Source organism: Podarcis vaucheri, assembly GCF_965113315.1.
Source record: "Podarcis vaucheri genome assembly, chromosome: 4".
Lineage (NCBI taxonomy): Eukaryota > Metazoa > Chordata > Lepidosauria > Squamata > Lacertidae > Podarcis > Podarcis vaucheri.
The window spans coordinates 1853529-1880919 of NC_138762.1; the positions used below are offsets into that span (position 1 = coordinate 1853529).

General features: G+C 49.3%; 1 protein-coding gene and 2 long non-coding RNA genes across 4 annotated transcripts in view; 2 read left to right on the top strand and 1 right to left on the bottom strand.

Annotated features, from left to right (window-relative positions):
• Window positions 1-27391, top strand: part of LOC309530638 — a 130714-nt gene that overhangs the window by 46489 nt on the left and 56834 nt on the right. The gene's annotated exons all lie outside the window — the stretch shown is intronic.
• Window positions 1-27391, bottom strand: part of LOC309530592 (uncharacterized protein) — an 88952-nt gene that overhangs the window by 19857 nt on the left and 41704 nt on the right. The window contains exons 1-2 of one of the 2 annotated variants that reach the window (XR_014218762.1): window positions 11276-11541; window positions 10953-11175 (exon numbers count right to left, since the gene is read on the bottom strand). Coding sequence is in view for 1 of the 2 variants with exons in the window: in XM_082219669.1 (XP_082075795.1) it covers window positions 11276-11340 (65 nt within the window). In the remaining variant the exon portion in view is untranslated. Of the gene's footprint in view, window positions 1-10952; window positions 11176-11275; window positions 11542-27391 lie in introns of those variants that run through there. The other variant, XM_082219669.1, reaches the window with a different exon arrangement.
• Window positions 9955-25881, top strand: LOC309530626. The gene is made up of 3 exons (XR_014218783.1): window positions 9955-10058; window positions 14201-14394; window positions 25655-25881. It is a non-coding gene; the product is annotated as an uncharacterized lncRNA (long non-coding RNA).

Consider the following 27391-nt stretch of genomic DNA (forward strand, 5'->3'; position numbering starts at 1 on the left):
CTTCGATGATGTGTTGATTGCCGGGCCCACACCAGAGGAGTTTGAGGACCGCCTCCGCACCGTTCTGCACCGTTTCCAGGCGGCGGGTCTCAAGGTGAAGCGGGAAAAATGTCTACTAGGAGTGCCTCAGGTGGACTTTCTGTGATTTATGGTGGACGCAGAAGGGGTCCACCCGACTGGGGACAAGGTACGGGCCATTTGTGATGCCCCAGCGCCCAAGAGCAAGACTGAACTTCAGGCCTTCTTGGGACTATTGAACTTTTACTATTCCTTCCTTCCCCATAAGGCGGCGGTAGCGGAGCCCCTACACAGACTCCTGGACAAGCGGGCCCCTTGGGTGTGGGGCCAGCGCCAGGAGGCCGCATTCCAGGCAGTCAAGGACTTGCTTGTCTCAAACTCGGTCTTGGCACACTTCAACAGGAGGCTGCCGGTGGTGCTAGCATGTAACGCCTCACCCTATGGCATTGGCGCTGTCCTGGGGCACCAACTCCCGGATGGAAGAGAGGTACCAGTGGCGTACTTTTCCCAGACACTCAACGCAACCGAGCGGAACTACTCGCAAATTGACAAGGAGGGGCTGGCAATCGTGAAGGGAGTAAAAAAATTCCATGATTTCTTGTACGGGCGGCCCTTCACCGTGGTGACTGACCACAAGCCGTTGCTTGGCTTATTTGCCCCCGAAAAGCAGACCCCCAAGTGCTGTCTCCCCACGTCCTCAGGTGGTCAGTTTTCCTTGCCAGCTACCAGTATGCACTGATTCACTGCCCAGGGAAGGCGATGGGCCATGCGGACGCCCTCAGCAGGCTACCACTACCGGAAACAGGCCCCGACCCAGCACCTGCACAAGAGGTTATGAGCCTGGAGCTGCTTCCCGACCGCCCCATTCAGGCACAAGAAGTTGCACACCATTCCAAGAAAGATAGGGTCATCTCCCGGGTCCTGGACTGGGTGTGGAGGGGATGGCCCAGCAGCAGCCCCGGGCCAGAATTCGCCGGCTACACAACCCACAAACATGAACTGTCGGCCCACAAGGGGTGCCTGTTATGGGGAAGCAGAGTCGTTGTTCCCCAGCCCCTCCGCAAAAGGGTCCTCACAGCCCTACACGAGACACATCCAGGGGTAGTAAGAATGAAGGCCCTTGCCAGGAGTTATGTGTGGTGGCCGGGGATCGACGGAGAGATAGAGGCCTGGGTCAAACACTGCCAGGCCTGCCAAGAATCCCGCCCAGATCCCCCAAGGGCCCCAGTCCAATCCTGGGAGTCCGCCCGAGCACCATGGTCACGCCTGCACGTGGATTTCGCTGGCCCCTTTCAGGGGAAAACATTCTTCATAGTGGTGGACTCCTACACCAAATGGCTGGAAGTCGCACTGGTACCGTCCACTTCCACGTCCGCAGCCATCCGGGTACTACGTAGGCTGTTTGCAACCCACGGGCTCCCTGACACACTCTCTCTTTTTTTAAAATGATATTTATTAAAATTTCAGAGAAAAAAAGAATTACACAAAAACAAAAAATAAAAATACAAGGAAAATACAGAAAAAAAGAAATAAAAGACACTTAAAAAGAAAAAAAGGAAAATGAATCAATCTTTCTATAGCTTACATTCATATCCTTGTTTCCCTGACCTCCTCATACCTCCCTTTTTTGTATTCCAGTTCAATTATTTAAGTCAGCAATTTCTTTCCCTCTTTGTTTTCTCATGATCCTTTAACTTAATATACTATAACTTTAAATTTTCACCTGTTATCAATCCTTTTTTACATATACCTTTATAGCATTACTGCTTAAACCATCTAGCTTCATTCCAACATCATTCTAACATTCATTAATTTTGCAATATTTCTGTAAATAGTCTTTAAATTTCTTCCAATCTTCTTCCACTGACTCTTCTCCCTGGTCTCGGATTCTGCCAGTCATTTCCGCCAATTCCATGTAGTCCATCACCTTCATCTGCCATTCTTCCAGAGTGGGTAGGTCTTGTGTCTTCCAATACTTTGCTATAAGTATTCTTGCTGCTGTTGTGGCATACATAAAGAAAGTTCTGTCCTTCTTTGACACCATTTGGCTGACCATGCCCAGGAGAATGGCCTCTGGTTTCTTAAGGAAGGTATATTTAAATACCCTTTTCATTTCATTATAAATCATCTCCCAGAAAGCCTTAATCCTTGGGCACGTCCACCAAAGGTGAAAGAATGTACCTTCAGTTTCTTTACATTTCCAACATTTATTATCGGGCAAATGATAGATTTTTGCAAGCTTGACTGGTGTCTCAGACAACGGGACTGCATTTACGTCAGGAGAATTCCAAACCTTCACAGCGCAGAACGCCATCCACCACATCCATTCGGCACCGTTCCACCCTGCCACTAATGGCCAAGCAGAACGCATGGTGCGGACCACCAAGGACACCCTTCGCCGCATGACGCAAGGGGATTGGGAGTACCGCCTTGCCACATTCCTCCTAGCACAGCATAGCACCCCCAGCTCAACGACTGGCCGGAGCCCTGCTGAACTACTAATGGGTCGGCGCCTTGCAATCAGACTGGACCGCCTTCACCCCGATAGAGCTCAGGATGAGGTAGTGGTGGGGGAAGGCAGGAACCCCCGGACCTTCGAGGCCCAGGACCCAGTGTACGCAAAGAATTTTGGGGCAGGCCCAGCATGGGTACCCGCCACAGTCACCAGGGTCACTGGCCCCGTGTCGTACGAGGTGCTAACGGATGGGGGGCAATGCTGGCGCCGCCACTGCGACCAGATACGGCGACGATTCCCGGGAGAAAACCAGGAGGAGGACAGGTCAGAGGAGTTCCAAGGGAACAGAGGGGCAGTGAGGTCCATAGAGCAGGAGGGGCCAGCAGGAGAGGCAGAATCAGTAAATACAGAGAGGACCCGCGAGGCCGAAAGGACACCGGAACCAGAACCACGACTGAGCGAGCCGGTTGCGCCAGACCAAACAGCCCCATCACTGCCAGCATCACGAGCCAGAACCTGGAGGGAACACCCCAGGCCGCAACGCACACGTAGGCCGCCTGCATCCTTGAGGACTATGAATGCGACCTCCCGGGCAGGACTGGAACTTAGAGGGGAGGGGTGTTATGTACTGAGTTGAACAGGATCAAACTGCAGCAGTCTGATTGGTCCTAGCACAATGCAGCAGTATGATTGGTTGGCAGGAACCACCCAATCATGCTCCAGAGATAAGTGAATCCACAACCTGATTGGCTTATAGTAGAATTCCGGAATTAGCCAATCATGTGCAGCCCATTGTGTAAATAATGTATATAAGGCAGATCGGCCCAGCCTCCTGCTGAGTCAGGCCTGGCTCCCCCTGATAGCTCCGGCTGCAAGAGGCCGACCTGTGGCTCAGGAGGAGGTGAAAATGACTCTGCTGCAGATCACCCAAGCAGCAGCGATTCTGACACAGCAAAAATACACTTTCGCCAAGCGAGCATTGGAATAAAAGGAGCATAACTCAGTCTGCAGGAGCATCGCTGGTTGTTGGCAAAACTTGTTTGACAACAGAGAGAAACTGAACCTTTCGTGTCCGCAGGCCAGTGGAACTCTCTGCCACTAGAGATTCAGGGGGCGCCTTCCATGTAAAGCTTTAGTTGCCTGCTGAAAACATTTCTATTCCTCCCTGTTACGGTAAAATCTGGGTGCGAGGCTCCTCTGCCACCCAGCTTGTCGGACTAAGTCTGCGGGTCCCTGCGGAGGAAAATGAGCTCAGCCAGAGACAGGAGCAAGCTGCAGATGATCCAAGTTTATTGCGCAGCAGGTTCAAGACGAGATTGAACCCCGAGAAAGGGGTGACATGAACTTTTGAAACTTCCCTCCATGTCCCAGAACACAGTGCAAAATACATCCCAGTTACATCATGAATACATTAAGAAGAGGTTGGGTTACACTGGATTAACATATAGAGGAGGGAGGGGGGAATATGCAGAGCTGGAGATATGCGCAGATAAGCACTTCTTGAGTGCCGGTGATGGGAAGACAATGGTCCACGTATCCATGGTCTGCCACCTGGCATTGCCCGGAGGAAAGGTTTGGCAGAGCGATTTGACAGGATTAGGGTCTTGACACCTTGCTTGAGGGATTATGGAGGACAGGGGAGGTGTCATGGAGTCCTAGAGAAACTGAGCAAATTGGCACGTTGATTTTCTATGAATTTTATAGATGTTAGTCCCTTTTGACATTGACAATTGGAAATAAATGGATATATTGTAGCGAAGAAGAAGGTGAAGAAGACATGCCCCCCCCTTCCGTATCATCCCGGACTGTGCAGTCAATTAAGAACACATCCTTTTGCAAATGGTTAATTGATGTCTGTGGTTCACTTTTTCAAAGGTTAAACAGGTATTTTGTCTTTCCTGAAGTAAATCTCTTGAATATACTTTTGTATGACACAGTGGTGTACAAATATTTTTATAAATAAATATGAAATGTTTTTATAAATAAATATGAAATGTTTTTATAAATACACATGAATGAAGGAAATAAACAAATGAGGAGAGCTGGGCTCCCGTTCCTCCCACTGGTCAACCAGATGTCCATCGGAAGCCCCCCCTCCCCCAGCCCCCTCCCGTGCTTTGCTCTCCCTTCCCCCAGTCACAGGCACTCAGTGGCTCAGAGCATATCCCCTCAACTGTGCCAGAACAAACGGGACATCTCATTTTTCCCTGTGTGAGCATGGCAGTCATTTGGGGGGCCCTGCTCTCAGGCGATGAGAGAATGCTATCTCCCCTCGGAAAAAGCACATTGGGGGGCTAGGGACCTTGTGTGGGTCAGGTGATTCACGCAGGAGTGCAGCCCCAGAAGATGGGGTCCCACTTTCCCCCCATGTGGCATTTGACAGTGTGCCCCTGGGCTGGCTTAAAGGAGCCTGGTAGCCACTGTGCCCAAGGTCCATGGAAAGGTCGTCTTCTTCCGCTGTGAATGTCATATCTTATTCTGAAATATTCTTTTGAGTTTGGGGTGGGTGGCTTAGCCTGTATGATACTGGGGTGAGTCCCTTCTCATTCCTGGACCCAGCGAGGGTTGAAATCCTTTGCTGAAGGAGCCAGGCACCTTTCTGGGCCAGCGCATGGCCTGAGGGCGCAAGGAAGGCGCTTGCTCTGCGCCCGAGGACAGCTGGCTGGCAGTCAGAAGGACAAAAGCCACAGGGGGAGCGGCTGCTTCCAAGCCTGGGACTGGGGGAGAACCTCGCCTCTGCTTCGTCTGGAGGACAGGGATTTCCATCCCGGCTCACAAACCCCCCAAAATAAATTAACGGACGGCCGCAGATCATGCCCTTTCATGCCCTTTCGATACCCTCGGAAGATTAGGGGAGACCTGCCCCTTTCCCCTGGGACCCGCAAAAGGCAACATGCCCCTCCCCCGGCGTTTTACTTTGGACCTGTTTGTTTGATGTTTCAATGAAGGTGGTAAACTCCTTTCATGTGTGGGTCACCCACACAGCCAGTGTGGTGTAGTGGATAAGAGCGGTAGTCTCGTAATCTGGGAAACCGGGTTCGTGTCTCCGCTCCTCCACCTGCAACTGCTGGGTGACCTTGGACCAGTCACACTTCCTTGAAGTCTCTCAGCCCCACTCACCTCACAGAGTGTTTGTTGTGGGTGTGGAAGTGAAAGGAGAATTTGAGACTACTTAAAGGGAGTGAAAGGCGGGATATCAAATCCAAACTCTTCTTTTTCTCTTCTTCTCTCCCCACAACAGATCCCACAACGCATTCAACAGATTGAGGCTAAATTCTGACAAGAAAGAAGTACTGTTTTGGGGGGACATAGGCTGTCCCCCTTAGTCCTGAACGGACACCCTAGTCCTGAACGGGGTAACTGTACCCCTGAAGGACCAGGTGCGCAGCCTGGGAGTCATTTTGGACTCACAGCTGTCCATGGAAGTGTAGGTCAATTCTGTGTCCAGGGCAGCTGTATATAAGCTCCACAATTCAAAGTGTTGGTGCTGACCTTTCAAGCCCTAAATGGCCTCAGTCCAGTATACCTGAAGGAGCATCTCCACCCCATCATTTAGCCTAGACCCTGAGGTCCAGCTCCCAAGGCCTTCTGGTGGTTCCCTCACTGTGAGAGGTGAGGTTACAGGGAACCAGGCAGAGGGCCTTCTTGGTAGTGGCCCCTGCCCTGTGGAATGCCCTCCCATGAGGGGTCAAGGAAATAAACAACTAACTGAAATCTGAATGCAACCCTGTACAAGGAAATTTTTTATGTTTTATGTCCTGTAAGCCACCCAGAGTGACACACACACACACACACGGCACCCCACCCCCCCAGCAGCCCCTTGGGGCAGGGGAGCAGCCTCACCCTGAAGCTGACGGGGTCCACGTGGAGCAGTTCACTCAACTCGGAAAAGGTCTCCTTGACCTTGTCAAGGTCTATTGATTGTGAAGGGGAAGACGATCAACACGCTGGAAGGAAGGAAGGAAGGAAGGAAGGAAGGAAGGAAGGAAGGATAAAAAGAGAGGCATGGACGGTTATTATCCAGGTGGAAAGAGGAGCTCCTGCCCAACCTGCCTAGAGAGGCAACCAGCGCCTGGCCTTACCAGACAAGGATATCCCCACCAATGGCGGCCATGTTGACTTTGCTGCAGGCAGTGTTGATGAGCTGCTTCTCCAGTGCACAATGATGGCTGGCTGTGGGCTGGGAGCTTCTCTCGGCTGCTGGAGAAAACCTTCTGGGCTGAGCTGGAGCTCCTTCCAGGGCTGGAGCCTTTTATACCCTGCGCCAAAGCTCCTCCTCCAGGATTTAAAGAAGCTTCCTTGCTTCTGATATGACCAAATAATGTCCTGCTTTTCCTTAGGACATCCCTATTTCATCTGAGAAAGCCTGAAGGGTATGGAGTAATTGTGAGAATGTAGTTCCATTCCACCTTAAAAGGGTCAGGCATGACTGTTGTGTATCACATGCCTGTTTACTTCCAGCACATTCTGCTGGGAACCTCTGTTGTATGTTGCCTTTGTGTTCCTGCTGTTTTGCCGGAGACGAAGGGATGCAGACATGTTTTCCTGTGTTCCTGAACAATGCTGAATAAATGCTGTAAATAATGCTTACATCTGCCTCTGTCCACCTCATCTGCTGTGTGATGATTTACACACTCGGCTGAGAGAGCGGGCAAGGGTCTCTAAGCGTATCTGAGGCTCCTGTCGCTGGCTGACTGATGCTGCTCCACGGGAGACCGGTGATCGTCCGGAGCAAGCTGGGGGCCTGCCTGATGCTGTCGTTTCCCCGGCAGTATCCCAACAGTGATGCCACACCAGAGTCAAGGAGACAATCAACTATACAACTTTTAAAAGACACTTGAAGGCAGCGCTGGACAGGGAAGTCCCAAAGGAGCGTCTCCACCCCCATCGCTCAGCCTGGACACTGAGGTCCTCCTCCTCCGGTGCTTCAGCTACAGGGTACCAGGCAAAGGGCCTTCTTGGCAGTGGCTCCCTCCCTGTGGAAAGACGTCAGATGTCAACCTGGGTGGCCTGAAAGACGGACTAGACACATTCATGGAGGAGAAGCTCTAATGGCTCCTAGTCTGGCTGGCTCTGCTCTCCCTCCACCATCAGAGGCAGCGATTCTTCTGAATCCCACTTGCAGGAAACGGCGTCAAGGGAGAGGCTCTGGGGCTCCAATCCTGCTTGCCCATTGGGGTCCATAGTTGGCCATTGTGAGAAGAGGATCCTGGACTCGATGGGTCTCCTTTCCCTGACCCAGAAGACTCTGACTTTTCTCATTCCCAATCTTAAGGAACCTTGGGAAATGGAGTTCTGTGAGGGAGCACTAGGAATTTCCAAGAGAACTTCCAACTTTCCCTCTGCTTTTCTCTCCCCATGCTGTGAAACCTGAATGTAAGCTCCCTGGGGCAGAGTCCTGTCCTACACTCCAAGGGCCCTCAATTGTTAAACCAATAATAATAGTAATAATAATAATAATAATAATAATAATAATAATAATCTGAAAGTAGCCTTAATTATCCTCAGTGGGCTCAATTATCCTCAAGAGCCAAGCCTTTGAAACTCTCTTTGCAATGCTTTCTTAGGCCCTGCTTACTCCCAGACAACATTCACACCTTCCTCCCTTACCTGGCCTTGAACACGGCTGTCCGACCCCCGGCCCCCATAACCAGCAACTCAGCCTCACTCGCGCGGACTGCAGAGGGTGAACATGAAACCCCTAGGGGTTCTTTGTATAAATATATAATATACAGCCCCACTGCAAACACTGCCAATCTCCCAGCGCCCCCCCTCACATTCCACCAAATTTAATTTTACATACAACCAGCTCATTAAGAAATATGCAGAATCAATTTCTCTTCTTTTGCGTCTCAGAAGCCGTCAAGATGCTGCACAATGTGGTCCCTCCTGTCCCTTTCCCTCTTCTTATTTCCACCTTCAGGCTCCAAGGAGGTGGGCTGATGTAATCTCCACAAACTCCTGGTCTCCTCTCCTTCCTCCCCCCTGAACTCATAAATCTTCCTGCTTAGCAGACAGTCGATCCAGTTGTCACCCCTCTTTTCTTCTTTGCTGCTTTTATTTCTCATGAGGAATTCCCAAGGGGTGTGTGTGTCAAAATCCCTCAAAAGTCCCTCAAGGTTGTGGCTCTCCATCTTCTTTCAGGCAAAGTCCTGACTTCTAAAACTAATCCATCGCAAAGAGGCAAATTTAAAGTCCGCTCCTCCCGAAATCTTTGCATTCCTTGCTTCAGGGGAAGGGAGATGACGCAGATCCCGAAAAAGCCCCATAACTTGAAAGATTCCCTCCCCTCCTTGCCCCGTTCAAGCAAAGCAGAAATCAGCCTCTTTCCACACAGATGCTCTTCTCCTGCAGCAGAAATCAGGATCCCTTTGAAGGGGGCGTGTGACTCTTCGCTTGCCAATTGTGTCCCAATTCAGAGCTGTTCCCCGCCCTCCCCACGGGAGTTGGCCAGGGCTGTTCGGGGACAGTTTGAAATCCTTTGCTGAAGGAGCCAAGCAGAGAACCTCGCCTCTGCTTCGTCTGGAAGACAGAGGTTTCCATCCCGGTTCACAAACCCCCCCAAAATAAATTACCGGGCGAGCGCGGGTCGTGCCCTTTCTATACCTTCAGAAGGTTAGGGGAGACCTGCCCCTTTCCCCCCATAGACCTCCGCATGGGACCCCCAAAGGGCGACTTGCTGGGTTCGCTGCCCCTCTGGCGTTTTATTTTGGATCGCTTTGTTTGATGTTATTATGGGTGTGAAATATGTAGGCAGGGGTGTTTATTGGCTTGTCTTTGTTTTTATTTGATTATGTGTTTTGTGTTTTTATATCGTAATTTCATCCTGTTAAACCACAAATTTAATGAACAAATAAATGGATAAATCGAAATGAATTGCCCCCTCTCTCTGCCGATTCTGAGGCAGCTCCGCCCAGACACCCATCTGGAAAGAGGCAGGGAGGGGCACTGGGGGGGAAGTGGCCCTTGGGGGTCTCCCTGGGTGGCCCCTGTTGGTACCCCCACCCCTTATTCAGAGGGATGGAATCCAGAGCAGGGGAAGGGTCCGCAACGCCCTCTGGGTCTTTCGCCCCCAATTTCTCCACAGTAGGAAGAACAGAGAGGGCAACTGGCCAGAACTGGGTGGGGAGATGACCGGGGGGGGGCGATTGGGGCATGGGGGGTCAGTTTGGCAGGAGCTTTGAGGATGTAGGATTTGGGGACACAGCAGGGGTCCCTGGCTCCGAAAAGCACTCCAGCTTCAGGGAGGGGGGCAAAGTGCCACAGAGTCCTGAAACCCCCCCCCAGTGGTGCTCAATGGTTCCTCTTGAGTGACAGAGAAGCCCCCCCTTTCCCAGCCCCCCAACAAACAGGAGGTGTTTCTACCCCCCACCCCCAGGCCAGTCCCCTCCCTCTGTCCCGGAGAAGAAGACACAGGAAGCCAGGTCAGATTGCAGAGGGAGGTTTTATTAGAGGGTCAAGCGTCACATGGGGGCTGGAAGGTGAGACCAGCAGGAGGAGGCCGCTTCTCCCTGGGGGTGTCTCAGTGGGACCGGCAGGCCAGAGCATGAGCCACCACTCCGGGCAGCTTGTGGAAGGCATGGTGGCAAGCAGGGGTGAATTCCTGTCCAAAGGGGGGGCTAGCAGGAGGGTGATGAGGACCTCGCCAGGAGCTGGAAGAGAAAAGAGAAGGTGACTCCTTCTGCCAGGGGACCCATGTGTGGGACACCCTCTCCCCACAACAGATCCCACAACAGATTCAACAGATTGAGGCTGAATCCTGACAAGACAGAAGCACTGTTTAGCGTGGACTGCGGGCAAGCGGGTGGGTGGGGGGACTCCCTGGTCCTGAATGGGGTAACTGTGCCCCTGAAGGACCAGGTGCACAGCCTGGGAGTCATTTTGGACTCACAGCTGTCCATGGAGGCGCAGGTCACTTCTGTTTCCAGGGCAGCTGTCTCCCAGCTCCATCTGGTCCACAGGATGAGACCCTACCTACCCGCAGACTGTCTCACCAGAGTGGTGCATGCTCTAGTTATCTCCCACTTGGACTACTGCAATGCCCCCCATGTGGGGCTACCTTTGAAGGTGACGCGGAAACGGCAACTAATCCAGAATGCGGCAGCTAGACTGGTGACTGGCAGTGGCTGTTAAGATGGCTGAGCACAATTCAAAGTTTTGGAGTTGACCTTGAAAGCCCTATAAGGCCTCAGCCCTGTATACCCACAGGAGGGTCTCCACCCCCATTGTTCAGCTCAGACTCTGAGGTCCAGCTCCCCTTTGGCAGTTCCCTCACTGTGAGAGGTGAGGTTACAGGGAACCAGGCAGAGGGCCTTCTTGGTTGTGGCTCCCGCCCTGTGGAATGCCCTCCCACCAGATGTCAAGGAAATGAACAGCTAAATGAAATCTGAATGAAACCCTGTAACAGGAAATGTCTAATGTCTTACCATGTTTTATGTCCTGTAAGCCACCCAGAGTGACACACACACACGGCACCCCCAGTCCCCCCCCCACAGGCAGCCCCTTGGGGCGGGGGAGCAGCCTCACCCTGAAGTTGACAGGGTCCACGTGGAGCTTGTTGCAGAGCAGTTCATGCAGCTCAGAAAAAGCGTCCTGGAACTTGTGGAAAGAGGGCTGGAGAGGTTCCTAATGAGAGGGCAAGGCTGGAGAGGTTCCTGAATTGAGCGAAGAGCCTCTGGCACCTGGGGTAGACCACCAGCAGGCTGCAGAGAAGGAAGGAAGGAGAAAGGGAGATACATGGATCGTTATTATCCAGGTGGAAAGAGGAGCACCTGCCCAACCTGCCTAGAGAGGCAACCTTACCTGCCAAGGGCGTCCGCACCAATGACGGCCCCATCCATATCGATGATGATCTGCATCTCGGCCATGATGGCTGGCTGTGGGCTGGGAGCTTCTCTCGGCTGCTGGAAAAAACCTTCTAGGCTGAGCTGGAGCTTCTTCCAAGGCTGGAGCCTTTTATACCCTGGGCCAAAGCTCCTCCTCCCAGATTTACAGAAGCCGTCCTGGTTTCTGATTTGATCTAAGAATGTCCTGCTTTTCCTGAAGACATGCCTATTTCCCCCTGAGAAATCCTGAGTAATGCCACGCCTGTGCCAAGGAGACAGGCAAGTATAAAGGCTTTAGAAGACATCTGAAGGCAGCCCCAAAGGAGCATCTCCACCCCCATTGCTTGGCCTGGACAGTGATGTCCTCCTCCGGTGATTCAGTTACAGGGTACCAGGCAAAGGGCCTTCTTGGCAGTGGCTCCCTCCCTGTGGAAAGACGTCAGATGTCAACCTGGGTGGCCTGAAAGATGGACTAGGCAGATTCATGGAGGAGAAGCTCTAATGGCTCCTAGTCTGGCTGGCTCTGCTCTCCCTCCACCATCAGAGGCAGTGATGCTTCTGAATCCCACTTGCAGGAAACGGCATCAAGGGAGAGGCTCTGGGGCTCCAATCCTGCTTGCCCATTGGGGTCCATAGTTGGCCATTGGGAGAAGAGGATCCTGGACTCGATGGGTCCTCTTTGGCCTGACCCAGAAGGCTCTGACTTTTGTCATTCCCAATCTTAAGGAACCTTGGGAAATGGAGTTTTGTGAGGGAGCACTAGGAATTTCCAACAGAACTTTCAGCAGACATTCTAGACCTTCAAGTCCCCAGAATTCTGCAATGGTTTGTTCAACTATTTCCATGCCAAGAAAACTTGGTTGTGTGTATTTGCCCAGACTGATTCAGGTGACATTTCAAGGGACGCAGAATCATCTTTCTCCTGAGAAACGCCTGCCTGGGACCTGACCTTTTCTGGCTGTAGGACTTTGGGTCACTTTAGAATTCTTCAATTCTTTCTTCGCTCCTGCCCCCTTTTGTACACCTGTTCTGCTTCAAAGTCCATATTCTGAGCGAAGCCCTTGCTCAGGTAACCAGAGGTCTTCCGGATGTGGTCTGACTCTGCTTCCCATTGGCAGGCAGTGAGCTCCCAATCCCTGCCCTTGTTTAACCTCCCCGTCTTCCTACCTTTGCCGCTTCCAACTCTCCCTCTGCTGTTCTCTCCCCACGCTGTCAAACCTGAATGTGAGCTCCCTGGGACAGAGTCCTGTCCGACATTCCAAGGGCCCTCAATTGATACATGGTGAAATAATAATAACAGTAATAATCTGTAAGTCCAATTAATTATCCTCAATGGGCTCAATTATCCTCAAGTGATTTCATCTCTGTTTGCAATGCTTTCTTGGGCCCTGGCACAGATCAGGGCGTGTGGCCAGGATTGCCCAGGGCCACCCCTGTCATTGGGAGTGAGGTGGCTGCTTCAGGGGCAGATGCTGGGCTGGAGGACACAGGGGTGAGGCATCGTAGGACAAACACAGCCTGCCGCCCCCAAGCTGGCTTGCTGCCTTCAGGTGCAGGGGAGAACATTGTCCCATCTCCAGCACTGAAGAAAGAAATTCAGCTTCCAGCTGAATCACGGGAGCTGCAGTTTGTTAAGTATTGTGGCTCTTTGAGGGGGTAAACTACCCTTCCCAGCATTCTTTGGGGGAAATCATGTGCTTTCACTCTACACTGAGTACAGAGCCTGAGAAGATTTGGGTTTCCCCATCCTTGCTGAGGGTGGGGACAAAACCCACCACCCTCATGCCCTGGCTGACCACCATCAGTGACAGAGCACTGGGCTAAATGGAGCTTGGTCCAATCGGACAGGGCAGTTTCAAATTTCCCAGGAACTTGCCCTAAAGCCCTGCCAGAGGTATCTATTCCTCTGTGATTGGAGTTACCTGTGAGTAAGACCCATGAAATTCAAGAAGACACCCCGCTAGCTGGACACGCCGAGAACTGCGCTGTTACTTGTTGCCCTTAAATCCCATTTGTATTGGCCATGATTAACTTGATTTTGCTGACATCTAAGCTCAACAAACTTAGTTTGGATTCTGCTGTATGTTCTTATCTATCAGATGGGAATAATAGGGACTTCCTTTGAAGGACTGTGCTAGATTATTCATTGCTAATCATCAGGCAGCATTTCTTGGCTTCACAGAGGTGCCTAATACATTGCCCCGTTATGCTCCTGATGAGCTTTGCAAGTTGCAGTGCCATGAAGAAAGGCCATGCTAGTCCGCCATGACAAGTGCTGCTAGAGAAAGCAGCGATGGAAGGGGGTTTCCTTTGCGGAGTCTAAAGGATTCACCCAGCACACGCTTGAGCTCATGGGGAAAGAACACATGCCCCCCCCCAGGCCGTGGCTGAATACATTCCCAACAACCCAAAGGACAGGCTGTCCCCCAGACAGCACCAAGCAGACAACTGAGCAGATCTCTCACTGTATATTCATACTTGCTACCAACCTTGGGGCGTGTAGTCGTGGAAAAGTGTCAGCGGTCTCTTAACAGAAATCTAAACTCAAGAAACCTACTGCACCTGAGGTTATTTAGTTCAAGGAGCAGTAGTGATTTGCAGGTGATTTAAGTTTCTGGTGTTGATGCACCCATAATTCCTTGGGAAAAGCAAATCAAAACATTAGTGGAGTAACTGGTGCATTGCAAAGCATAAAAAACCCTCAACGTTGATATGAAAAGCGTTTGAGTTGGGTTTCTATGTCCTGTTTTTTGACTGACCAGTTCCCAGATGCAGGGCTGGGGAAAGTTCTGAACCAAACAAAACCAGAAACACTTTCCTGTGAGAAAACAGTACCAAAGGTCTTGTGCATGATCAGGGCCTGAAAGCTGCCCGTCCATCAGCTGTCTTCCTCTCTTGGCAGAGGGAATTGCTAGCCTGATGGACGGCCCTCTTATCATCAGAGAAATGCTGGAGGGTATGTGATCCTGGCTGCTGAAGATGGCTGGAAGGTCCTTTGTCCCGTCAGCTGGATGAGCTGATCTGCAGAGGCAAGAGGGCTTTCTGGGCCGTCTACAACTGAGGATCTGGGCTTGAGTTCCCCAACTGAAGTGGAAGGTAAGCCAGAGCAGTTGCTCTTTTGCTCAGCCTCTTAGATACGTCAGCAGTCGGTCTACTAGCATTTAGGAAAAGACGCTGCGATTACTGAGACCCAGCATAGGTTTCCCCAAAATAAGTCAGCCAGACCAATCTGATTTCTTTCCCTCTTTCTTTTTTCTCTTTTTGGACGGAGTTACAAACTTGGTGGATCAGGGGAATGCTGTCGACATAGTGTATCTTGAATTCAGTGAGGCTTTTTGACAAAATCCCCCATGATATTCTAGCGAGGAAGCTATTAAATGGAGGTTGACCAAGGTAACTATTTGGTGGATTGGTAGATGGTTGACTGACCAAACAGAGTAATCTAGATAATTACCTGCTACCTCAAAATCAGCACATACTCCCTCCTAAAACTTTCCCCAACTCTTCTCATGGAAAGACAGCCGAAGAGATATCCTTAGGGATTAATGAGGACAAGGCTACTACTCCCATAACTGAGGCACAAGCACTAATTGGTAGAAAGGTGGAGCTGCTGGAGGAATGCTGCCTATTGACTGCTCAAACAGTTCAAAAAATCTTTGAACAATTACAAAACATCTCCAAGAAGCTGGATAACCCAGTTGAAAGGAGGCAACTCACTCCCTTTTTGCCATCCTTAACAAGCCCTGGAGGTAAACAGAACAAATACAAACTTATACCTCTAAACCAACCAAAAACCAGAGGAAGTCCCCCTCACTCATTCAACCTGATATTGAAGCCATGTGAGATTGTTCTCCACATTTTCCCGTATAGAGGGCCCCTACCTTATTGGGAGTCATCCTTCTGGGCCAGACACCATCTAAACCTGCTCCTAGGCCCTGAGGGTGGAAGTATTGACTTAAAAGCAGTCAAGAGGCTCACTAACGATGGATACTCCAAAAAAGTACTACTAAGATTTGGTAGTCACAAAATTCCAACCAAAATCTTAAGGGAAAAGGCTTACTTAGCCCAGAAAGGAATTATTCCACGTCGACACTTTGAAGATATATCACTCAGCCCATTGATCGCATCTAAAAGACAAAATAAGATGAACAAGGTCACTCCACCAGAAGCCGACATCTGCCCTACTCCCGTGGAAGAACTCAGCAGATGGGAGAAACCGCAGCCAGCTACCCGGGAAATCACGCAAGAAAAATCCGAGCTCCCAAACCAAGCGACTATAGCACTAAACAACAGCCTCGCTTTTGACACAATAGACTGGACAGTCCCAGAAGAAGAAGATCTGCTGAGTAATTTTACCAAGCTACCAGACAAAGAACAAATAAATATACTCAGTAAATTGACGAAACTGCAGGCCAGATTGACCGAAATTCATCAACAAGGTCAACAAAATGCAGTAGAAACAATATACAATCAAACTTTACACTTACCAGCCTTCTCCCCAAAATGCATAGTCAAAAAGAGAGCTACTAATGGAACTTTCAAATCTATAGATGCAGAGCTTCAAACCCAGCCTCCTTTAAAATACGAAATGGCAAGCAAAAACTTTAGTAAAGAGACCACAAATTCCTGGCTGAGATATCAAATACTAGCTCCAAACGAAATAGGTACCCTTTATTTAAGCACTACAAAGGACTCTAACATTGCCGAACAAAAGATGACTTCCAACAGACCTGACACACTGAGCTCAACACCAAATGAGACCAAAGAAATGGAAGTAGAGACTGAAAACAGTCCTACTGTCCATAACAGTCCACCAACCACAGAAATCTCTCAGGAACAAGGAACAGTTAAGGAAGAAAATCAAGAAAGGGAGGAAATTTTAATTCCCCGTATTTTAAAAAAGAACCTAACAGATCCACCATTACCCTCCCCACCGAAAGCAGCGACAAATGGCTGTATTTACACAAGACAAAATTCCTCGCTGGACTCAATAACAGAACTAGAATGACTAAATGCTGCCAACCACCCACCAACTCAAAAACGGACTCTACGCTTATTGTCCTGGAATATTGCAGGGTGGGGAAACAAAGGCGGAGACCCAGACCTAATGAACTTCTTTAAAGACTTTGAATTAATACTCCTACAAGAAACATGGTCAACTAGAGATATTAAAATTAATGGATTCACCTCCTATACAAAACCCGCATTGAAAACAAACACGAAGGGCCGGCCGAAAGCAGGGTTCTGCTGTATGATCAAAGACAAACTAGGGTTTGAAATCAAACACCTAGAAAAATGCTTACCACTTGCACAAGCTCTACTCTTAACACAAAAAGACGATACTTTGTTACTTATAAATGTCTATATCCCCCCAACCAAAAACAACAGCAGCAATGAAAATTGGTCACAACTAACCTCCTACATAGAAAATTTGACCGATAAATACCCAAATGCCTCACTGATAATAGCAGGTGATTTTAATGCTAGAGTGGGATCCAACAATGAACAACTATGTAGTAAACTAAATTGGAATACTGATAATGATATCGCACATGCCCTAAAAATAGGACGTTCCTCCAGAGATAGGGTTGTAAACAACGAAGGCTTACGCCTACTTGAATTGTGTAACAACTTTAATTTACAGATTGTGAACGGCTCAACAAAAGGCGATAGAAGCGGGGAATTTACATACTTCTCCCCCCGAGGATGCAGTGTCATCGACTATATTCTTGTTCCTTATAATATTATAAATTCGATCATGGACCTCAAAATTGGAACGCGTACTGAAAGCGACCATCAGCCATTATTGTTGTCTATTAACTTAAAGGACGAAACTAAAATAACCAAATATAATACCATAGAACCTTCTCAACACAAACAAATGACTCAATTAAAATGGTCCCAGGAAATGAGTGCAGCAGTGGGGCAAAAGCTAACAGCCAACCTGAGAAAACAAGTACTATCTAATTTAAAGACCATTAATCCCCACAGTGATATTCCGAAAATCTATAATGAAATTTTTCAAATGTTTGCAGAGCTTAGTACCCCACCTAAAGGTTGGATACTTAAACATAGCGCTAGCCCCTGGTTTGACGATGAATGTTTCCAGCTAAAAAGAAAACTGCGCCAAATATTTAAAAATAACCGCACTAAACTAGAGCCCTCTTATCTTGATGAAAAAAGAAAATATCATCACATTCTGGCCGAAAAGAAACAGAAATACGCAACCCAAAAATGGCTACAATTACTCGACTCAATTCAGAACAAAAACAACAAAGCGTTCTGGAACCTAGTGTATGGAGGATTGAAACCCGAAAATCAATTAACCCAATCACCAATTGCAGAATCCAAATGGTACCAATATTTTACTTCTGTCTTTAACAATCTACACAGTGAACTTAAAGGAAATGAGATCACTAAAAACAAAATCAATAAACTCCAGGAGTGGCCAAGGGTAGAAGAAGCGGAAATTAGAGAAATAGTTAAAAAAAATTTTAAATCGGGGAAATCTCCTGGGCCTGATGGTCTACCAATAGAATTATTCAAGACCTATATAGATTGGTGGGCAGAACCCTTAGCTCAATTGTTTACTCTCATAGACAAAGAGGGGATCATACCTGAGATATGGCTAAGATCAATAATTATCCCAATCTTTAAAAATGGTGACCCAAAAGAACCAAGGAATTACAGACCGATAAGCTTATTATCAGTGATAGGGAAAATCTACGCTAAGCACCTTTTATCTAAACTCCTTCCCTGGATGAAAAATCTAAATTTACCAGGGAAAGAACAAATAGGTTTCTCTAAAGGCTGCTCTACATTAGACCACTGCCTTATACTTATGCATTTGGTTGAAAAATATAGATCCCAAAGGCAATCTAAGATATATGCTGCTTTTGTAGATTTTCGTGGTGCATTTGACTCAATTGACCGCCCAAAGCTGTGGAGGAAACTCGCAGAATTAAAAATTGATCAGCGTTTATTGACTTTAATACAAAATCTATACTCTTCCAATGTCTGTCAAGTCAAACTTAGCACCAAAGGTCACCTTTCACCAGACATCCCAAACTCGAAAGGGGTAAAACAAGGGTGTATTCTTGCACCCTTTCTATTTAATTTATTTTTATCAGACTTGCCAGATCACCTTCAAAAAATAGAATCACATGCCCCTAAACTTAATCAGAAACCAGTTCCTCTCTTATTATACGCAGACGATGCAGTTCTACTATCACTAACGAGTCTGGGTCTGAAACGTCTTATATCTTCTCTGATCCTTTACTGTGAATGTAATAAACTCTCAATAAATTATGAGAAGACAAAAATTTTGGTCTTCTCGAATGGTTGGAAACTAGAGAAATGGAAAATAAGAGGGCATGAAATCCAACAAGTAAAAATCTATAGGTATCTGGGAATATTATTCCAGAGCAATTTAGGGTGGGCAAATCATCGCACAAACGCCATAAAACAGGCAAAGTGCACCTCATCAGCAGTTGCTCGTTTTTACTATCAGAAAGGTAATCAATTTATCCCTGCGGCCAATCAGATATTTCAAACAAAAGTGCAAGCCCAGATACTCTATGGAATCCCACTATGGGTCCAAGCATATAACAGTGATCTAAAAAAGATCCACTCCAGCTTTCTGAGACGTATTCTTGGACTCCCAGCTGTGATCAAATATGAAACAATGTGTGCAGAAATAGGCATACACACAATGGAATACTGGGCCTGGTCCACCTCAATAAAGTACTGGTTACGCTGCCATTTTCGCTGCCCTCCATCAAGCCTGCTCGCTGATTTGCTTCAAGACTCTTATAAATCAAGATGGTACCAGTACCTTGAAAAAAAGATTGAATCTTTAGGCATCGAGCTGGAGCCCCTATACAATTCTAATGAGCAATACATTTTCCATAATATCCTAACTAGATTAAAGGATGTTGAGAGACAAAATATTATGGCAGCAGTAAACAAAATTTGCTCCCCCGTATTCTATGATTTAAATATCTTAGATAGCAGAGCCAACTACGTCACTAAATTAACAATCCCAGCCCAACGTAGGGCTTTTATGCTGGCCCGGTTGAATGTTTTTCCCTCAGCTTTTGTCTGGGGAAGATATCAAAACATCCCTAGAAACAAGAGACTCTGCAGATGCTCTATGAATGTCCCGGACACTGTAGAGCATATTCTCTTTCATTGTCCATTGTACAGTACGCTCCGTCAACGCGTGCTGTCCCCTCTTCTGGGTGGCCTGGAACCCCAACAAGGTGAATGTGTGGGATTCTGCCTATCCGACGTTGACCAAAGGGTAACGGCGGGGGTAGCTGAGTTTTTGGTAGCAGCCCTCCAAGGAGCAGGTTAACAAGGAAAATCACTGACTCTATATGTGTATATATATATATGTTTGTAGCCAACCGCTGCCTTCTTACATATACTTCAAGTCACTTATATGTTACTTTTTCTTTTATGGTTTTATCTGTACAATGCCTAATAAAGGTTTGATTTCAAATTTCAAATTTCAGACTGACCAAACCCAAAGAGGACTCCTTAATGGTTCCTCATCAACCTGGGGAGAAGTGATAAGTGACGTGCGCAGTGTGCTGTCCTGGGTCTGTTGTTGTTTGACGTCTTTATAAAGGACTTGGATGAAGGAATTGAGGGGATGTTCATCCAATTTGCAGTTGACACCAAACTGGGAATGGTAGCTAAAGCAGCAGAAGACACAATCAGGATTCAAAATGACCTTAACAGTCAACCAAAAACTCTTTCAGATCATAATCCAATTTTGTGTGAAATTATAGGAATAGACTTTTCATTGGAGACTGAATGATAATTTATTAGATGATGAAGAAATATATGAAAAAGCACAAAAGACTTGAAAAGACAATTTTATGCATAATTGGAATGGAGAAATAAAAATGAATGCAATGTGGGGGAGACCTGGCTTACTAGTAGTACATGTGAAAAGGATCTAGGGGTCTTGATGGACCACAAGCTCAACATGAGTCCACAGTGTGATGCAGCAGCAAAAAAAAAAAGGGGGGGAATGCTGTTCTAGTCTGGTCCACAGAAGTCTAGTGTCCAGATCCAGGGAAGTCATAGTCCTGCTCTCTTCTGCCTTGGTCAGACCACAACTGGAACACTGTGTCCACTTCTGGGCACCACAGTTGAAGAAGGATGTGGACAAGCTGGAAGCTGTGCAGAGGAGGGAGACCAGAGTGATCAAGGGTCTGGAAGGCAAGCCGTATGAGGAGCGGTTGAAGGAGCTGGGTATGTTAAGCCTGGAGAAGAGGAGACGGAGAGGAGATATGAGAGCCATCTTCAAATATCTCAAGGGTTGTCCCATGGAGGAGGGAGCGTGCTTGTTTTCTCCTGCTCTGGAGGGCAGGACTCGAACCCATGGCTTCAAGATGCAAGAAAGGAGATTCCAGCTGATCATTCGGAAAAGCTCTCTGACAGTAAGAACAGTTCAGTAGTGCAACACACGTTGACAAGCGGAGGTGGACTCTCCTTCCTTGGAGGTTTTGAAGCAGAGTTTGGATAGCCAACTGCCAGAGATGCTTCAACTGAGATTCCTGCGTTGCAGGGGGCTGGACTAGATGACCCCTGGAGTCCCTTACAGGTCTACGATTAAGTTTCTGGATCTCTTGGCTCTTGCAAAGCCAACCTGCTCTGCTAGTAACTGGGCACGTGGGACTCAGTGCAAGGACGGCTGTCGTAACTTGTGTGTTGCGCAAACACTGTGGGCTGCATGGCGTTGGCACCAGGCTGGGGAGTGGGCAGAAACAGTCGATTGGGCAGCGGTCCCTCTTAATGGATGCCACGTGGCTGTTGCATCAAAGTGCCGGCTGCCCTGACATACCTCTCCGTCTGGTGAAGATAGGGACATCCTATTCCATAAGAGGACGCGGGTGGCGCTGTGGGCTAAAGCCTCAGCGCCTAGGGCTTGCCGATCGAAAGGTCGGCGGTTCGAATCCCCGCGGCGGGGTGCGCTCCCGCTGCTCGGTCCCAGCGCCTGCCAACCTAGCAGTTCGAAAGCACCCCCGGGTGCAAGTAGATAAATAGGTACCGCTTACCAGCGGGAAGGTAAACGGCGTTCCGTGTGCTGCGCTGGCTCGCCAGATGCAGCTTTGTCACGCTGGCCACGTGACCCGGAAGTGTCTCCGGACAGCGCTGGCCCCCGGCCTATAGATGTGAGATGGGCGCACAAACCCCAGAGTCTGTCAAGACTGGCCCGTTCGGGCAGGGGTACCTTTACCTTTACCTTATTCCATAAGAGAATATAAATCATGCCCTTCAGATCTGACTGGGTTGCCGCAGCCACTCACGGCGGCTTCCAACATATACAAAAACACAATAAAACATTCAAAAACTTCCCTTTTCAGGGCTGCCTTCAGATGTCTTCTAAAGGTCGTATAGTTACTTGTTTCCTTGGCTCGGGGGTTGCATAACTCCATACCCTCCACCATTTCCCCAATAAAAACAGGGATATCCTAAGGGAAAGTGGGACATTCCGGGATCAAATCAGAAACTGGGAATAGGGACGCTTGGAGGGCAAGCCTTGAATGTCATGCTCAGAACCAGGAGTAGCCTCTCGTTTATCGATCCTCGTTGTGTCCTCGTGATCTGCGAAGGAGTTTGGGATAGGGGTCTTCTTGTCCCATTGAATCCCCACAAAGACCCTGGGAGGTGGCCAGGCCAAACCAGAGGCGAGCTTTTGGGCAGGGGTTCGAGCGCAAGTCTCCTTGGCCCGTTATCCTGCACCCGACGACAGCTGCCTCTCCTCCAACACTCCCCAAGTCCATGGCACATATTGGGCTGCTTCTGTTTTCAATGTGCATTTCGTGTTTTTACGTTGTGATTTTACCCTGTGAACCACCTGAGACCTGCGGGTATAGGGTGGCCTTCAAATTTGGATGATGATGATGATGATGATGATGATGATGATGATGATACAGTCCTATCACAGCGCCTTGTAGCTGCCTCTTCTCTCCACTCAGAGCTCCCCTTGCTTTCTTCACAGGGCTGGAACAGGAGCTGCTCAGGCATCCCTTTCTGGAAGGCTGGGGTGCACGGTCCCTGCTCCGGGGTCCTGATCCTGCATCCCCTTCTCTTCACCACCCATGGGCTCCCCCCCCTTCTCCTGGCTTGCTGCATGAGCTCCATATGCAGCGATGACCTTGCAGATCTGCCCAGCCTCCTGCTGAGTCAGGCCTGGCTCCCCCTGATAGCTCCGGCTGCAAGAGGCCGACCTGTGGCTCAGGAGGAGGTGAAAATGACTCTGCTGCAGATCACCCAAGCAGCAGCGATTCTGACACAGCAAAAATACACTTTCGCCAAGCGAACATTGGAATTAAAGGAGCATAACTCAGTCTGCAGGAGCATCGCTGGTTGTTGGCGAAACTCGTTGGACAACAGAGAGAAACTGAACCTTTCGTGTCCTCAGGCCAGTGGAACTCTCTGCCACTGGAGATTCAGGGGGCACCTTCCATGCAAAGCTGTAGTTGCCTGCTGAAAACATTTCTATTCCTCCCAGACTGTGCAGGCAATTACGAACGCATCATTTGCAAATGGTTAATTGATGTCTTGTTCACTTTTTCAAAGGTTAAACAGGTATTATGTCTTTACTGATGTAAATCTCCTGGATATACTTTTGTATGACACAGTGGTGTACAAATATTTTTATAAATAAATTTGAAATGTTTTTATAAATAAATATGAAATGTTTTTATAAATAAATATGAAATGTTTTTATAAATAAATATGAAATGTTTTTATAAATAAATATGAATGAAGGAAATAAAGAAATGAGGAGAGCTGGGCTCCCGTTCCTCCCACTCGCCAACCAGATGTCCAACGGAAGCCCCCCAGCCCCCCTCCCCCTCCGGTGCTTTGCTCTCCCCTCCCCCAGTCACAGGCACTCAGTGGCTCAGAGCATATCCCCTCAACTGTGCCAGAACAAACGGCACATCTCATTTTTCCCTGCGTGAGCATGGCAGTCTTTTGGGGGGCCCTGCTCTCAGGCGATGTCACAATGCGTTCTCCCCTCAAAAAAAGAACATTGGGGGGGGCCAGGGACCTTGTGTGGGTCAGGTGATTCACGCAGGAGTGTGGCCCCAGAAGATGGGGTCCCGCTTTCCCTCCATGTGGCATTTGACAGTGTGCCATGGGCTGGCTTAAAGGAGCCTGGTAGCCACTGTGCCCAAGGTCCACGGAAAGGTCGTCTTCTGCTGCTGTGAATGTCATAGCTTATTCTGAAATATTCTTTTGAGTTTGGGGTGGGTGGCTTAGCCAGTAGGATGCTGGAGTGAGTCCCTTCTCATTCCTGGACCCAGCGAGGGTTGAAATCCTTTGCTGAAGGAGCCAGGCAGCTTTCTGGGCCAGCGCATGGCCTGAGGGCGCAAGGAAGGCGCTGGCTCTGCGCCCGAGGACACCTGGCTGGCAGTCAGAAGGACAAAAGCCACAGGGGGAGCGGCTGCTTCCAAGCCTGGGACTGGGGGAGAACCTCGCCTCTGCTTCGTCTGGGAGAAAGGGATTTCCATCGTCGCTCACAAACCCCAAAAAGACAGGCATGGCCAATACAAATGGGATTTAAGGGCAACAAGTAACAGCGCAGTTCTCGGCGTGTCTAGCTAGAGGGGTGTCTTCTTGAATTTGATGGGTCTTACTCACAGGTAACTCCCATCACAGAGAAATAGATACCTCTGGCAGGGCTTTAGGGCAAGTTCCTGGGAAATTTGAAACTGCCCTGTCCGATTGGACCAAGATCCATTTAGCCCAGTGCTCTGTCACTGATGGTGGTCAGCCAGGGCATGAGGGTGATGGGTTTTGTCCCCACCCTCAGCAAGGATGGGGAAACACAAATCTTCTCAGGCTCTGTACTCAACGTAGAGTGAAAGCACATGATTTCCCCCAAAGACTGCTGGGAAGTGTAGTTTACCCCCTCAAAGAGCCACAATACTTAACAAACTGCAGCTCCCGTGATTCAGCTGGAAGCTCAATCTCTTTCTTCAGTGCTGGAGATGGGACAATGTTCTCTCCTGCACCTGAAGGCAGCAAGCCAGCTTGGGGGTGGCAGGCTGTGTTTGTCCTGCGATGCCTCACCCCTGTGTCCTCCAGCCCAGCATCTGCCCCTGAAGCAGCCACCTCACTCCCAATGACAGGGGTGGCCCTGGGCAATCCTGGCCACATGCCCTGATCTGTACCAGGGCCCAAGAAAGCATTGCAAACAGAGATGCAATCGCTTGTATCTAGAGGATAATAGAGCCCATTGAGGATAATTAATTGCACTTTCAGGTGATGATTATTATTTCACCATTTATCAATTGGAATGTTGGACAGGACTCTGCCCCAGGGAGCTCACATTCAGGTTTGACAGCGTGGGGAGAGATCTGTACCAGGGCCCAAGAAAGCATTGCAAACAGACTTGCAATCGCTTGAGGATAATTGAGCCCATTGAGGATAATTAATTGCACTTACAGATGATGATTATTACTTCACCATGTATCAATTGAGGGCCCTTGGAATGTAGGGCAGGACTCTGCCCCAGGGAGCTCACATTCAGGTTTGACAGCGTGGGGAGAGAACAGCAGAGGGAGAGTTGGAAGCGGCAGGGGTAGGAAGACAGGGAGGTTAAACAAGGGCAGGGATTGGGAGACCACTGCCTGCCAAGTGGAAGCAGAGTCAGACCACATCCGGAAGACTTCAGGTTCCCCATCCCTGAGCAAGAGCTTCACTCAGAATATGGGCTTTGAAGCAAAATAGGTGTACAAAAGGGGGCAGGAATGACAAAAGAATTGAGGACTTCTAAAGTGACCCAAAGTCATACAACCAGAAAAGTTGAGGCCACATGCAGGCGTTTCTCAGCAGAAAGATGATTCTGCGTCCCTTGAAATGTCACCTGAATCAGTCTGGGCAAATACACACAACCAAGTTTTCTTGGCATGAAAATAGTTGAACAAACTATTGCAGAATTCTGGGGACTTGAAGGTCTAGAATGTCTGCTGAAAGTTCTCTTGGAAATTCCTAGTGCTCCCTCACAGAACTCCATTTCCCAAGGTTCCTTAAGACTGGGAATGAGAAAAGTCAGAGCCTTCTGGGCCAGGCCAAAGGAAACCCATCGAGTCCAGGACCCTCTTCTCACAATGGCCAACTATGGACCCCAATGGGCAAGCAGGATTGGAGCCCCAGAGCCTCTCCCTTGACGCTGTTTCCTGCAAGTGGGATTCAGAAGCATCGCTGCCTCTGATGGTAGAGGGAGAGATAAGCCAGCCAGACTAGGAGCCATTAGAGCTTCTCCTCCATGAATCTGCCTAGTCCATCTTTCAGGCCACCCAGGTTGACATCTGACATCTTTCCACAGGGAGGGAGCCACTGCCAAGAAGGCCCTTTGCCTGGTACCCTGTAGCTGAATCACCGGAGGAGGAGGACCTCAGTGTCTGGGCTGATTGATGCAGGTGGAGACGCTCCTTTGGGGCTGCCTTCAGATGTCTTCTAAAGCCTTTATACTTGCTTGTCTTCTTGGCACAAGCGTGACATTACTCCAGGATTTCTCAGGGGGAAATAGGCATGTCTTAAGGAAAAGCAGGACATTCTTAGATCAAATCAGAAAACCAGGACGGCTTCTGTAAATCTGGGAGGAGGAGCTTTGGCACAGGGTATAAAAGCCTCCAGCCGTGGAAGAAGCTCCAGGTGAACCCAGAAGGTTTTCTCCAGCAGCCGAGAGAAGCTCCCAGCCCACAGCCAGCCATCATGGCCGAGATGCAGATCATCACCGCTATTTGGATGAGACTTGATATGGCCGTCATTAGTATGGAAGTCCTTGGCAAGTAAGTCCCGGGGTGGTTGCCTCTCTAAGCAGGTTGGGCAGGTGCTCCTCTTTCCACCTGGATAATAACCATCCATGCCTCTCCCTTTCTCCTTCCTTCCTTCTCTGCAGCCTGCTGGTGGTCTACCCCTGGTGCCAGAGGCTCTTCGCTAACTTCGGGAACCGCGCCAGCCCTGCCCTCTCATTAGGAACCTCTCCAGCCCTCTTTCCACAAGGTCCAGGAGGCTTTTTCCGAGCTGCATGAACTGCTCTGCAACAAGCTCCACGTGGACCCTGTCAACTTCAGGGTGAGGCTGCTCCCCCGCCCCAAGGGGCTGCCTGGTGGGGGGGGACTGGGGGTGCCGTGTGTGTGTGTCACTTTGGGTGGCTTACAGGACATAAAACATGGTAAGACATTAGACATTTCCTGTTACAGGGTTGCATTCAGATTTCATTTAGCTGTTCATTTCCTTGACATCTGGTGGGAGGGCATTCCACAGGGCAGGAGCCACAACCAAGAAGGCCCTCTGCCTGCTTCCCTCACAGTGAGGGAACCGCCAAAAGGGAGCTGGACCTCAGGGTCTGGGCTGAACAATGGGGGTGGAGACGCTCCTTTGGGTATACAGGGCTGAGGCCTTTCATGGCTTTCAAGGTCAACACCAAAATTTGAATTGTGCTCAGCAATCTTAACAGCCACTGCCAGTCACCAGTCTAGCTGCCACATTCTGGATTAGTTGCAGTTTCTGCGTCACCTTCAAAGGTAGCCCCACATGGGGGGCATTGCAGTAGTCCAAGCGGGAGATAACTAGAGCATGCACCACTCTGGTGAGACAGTCTGCAGGCAGGTAGGGTCTCATCCTGTGGACCAGATGGAGCTGGGAGACAGCTGCCCTGGAAACAGAAGTGACCTGCGCCTCCATGGACAGCTGAGAGTCCAAAATGACTCCCAGGCTGCGCACCTGGTCCTTCAGGGGCACGGTTACCCCATTCAGAACCAGGGAGTCCCCCCCACTACCTGCTTGCCCCCAGTCCACCCTAAACAGTGCTTCTGTCTTGTCAGGATTCAGCCTCAATCTGTTGAATCTGTTGTGGGATCTGTTGTGGGGAGAGGGTGTCCCACACATGGGTCCCCTGGCAGAAGGAGTCACCTTCTCTTTTCTCTTCCAGCTCCTGGCGAGGTCCTCATCACCCTCCTGCTAGCCCCCCCTTTGGACAGGAATTCACCCCTGCTTGCCACCATGCCTTCCACAAGCTGCCCGGAGTGGTGGCTCATGCTCTGGCCTGCCGGTCCCA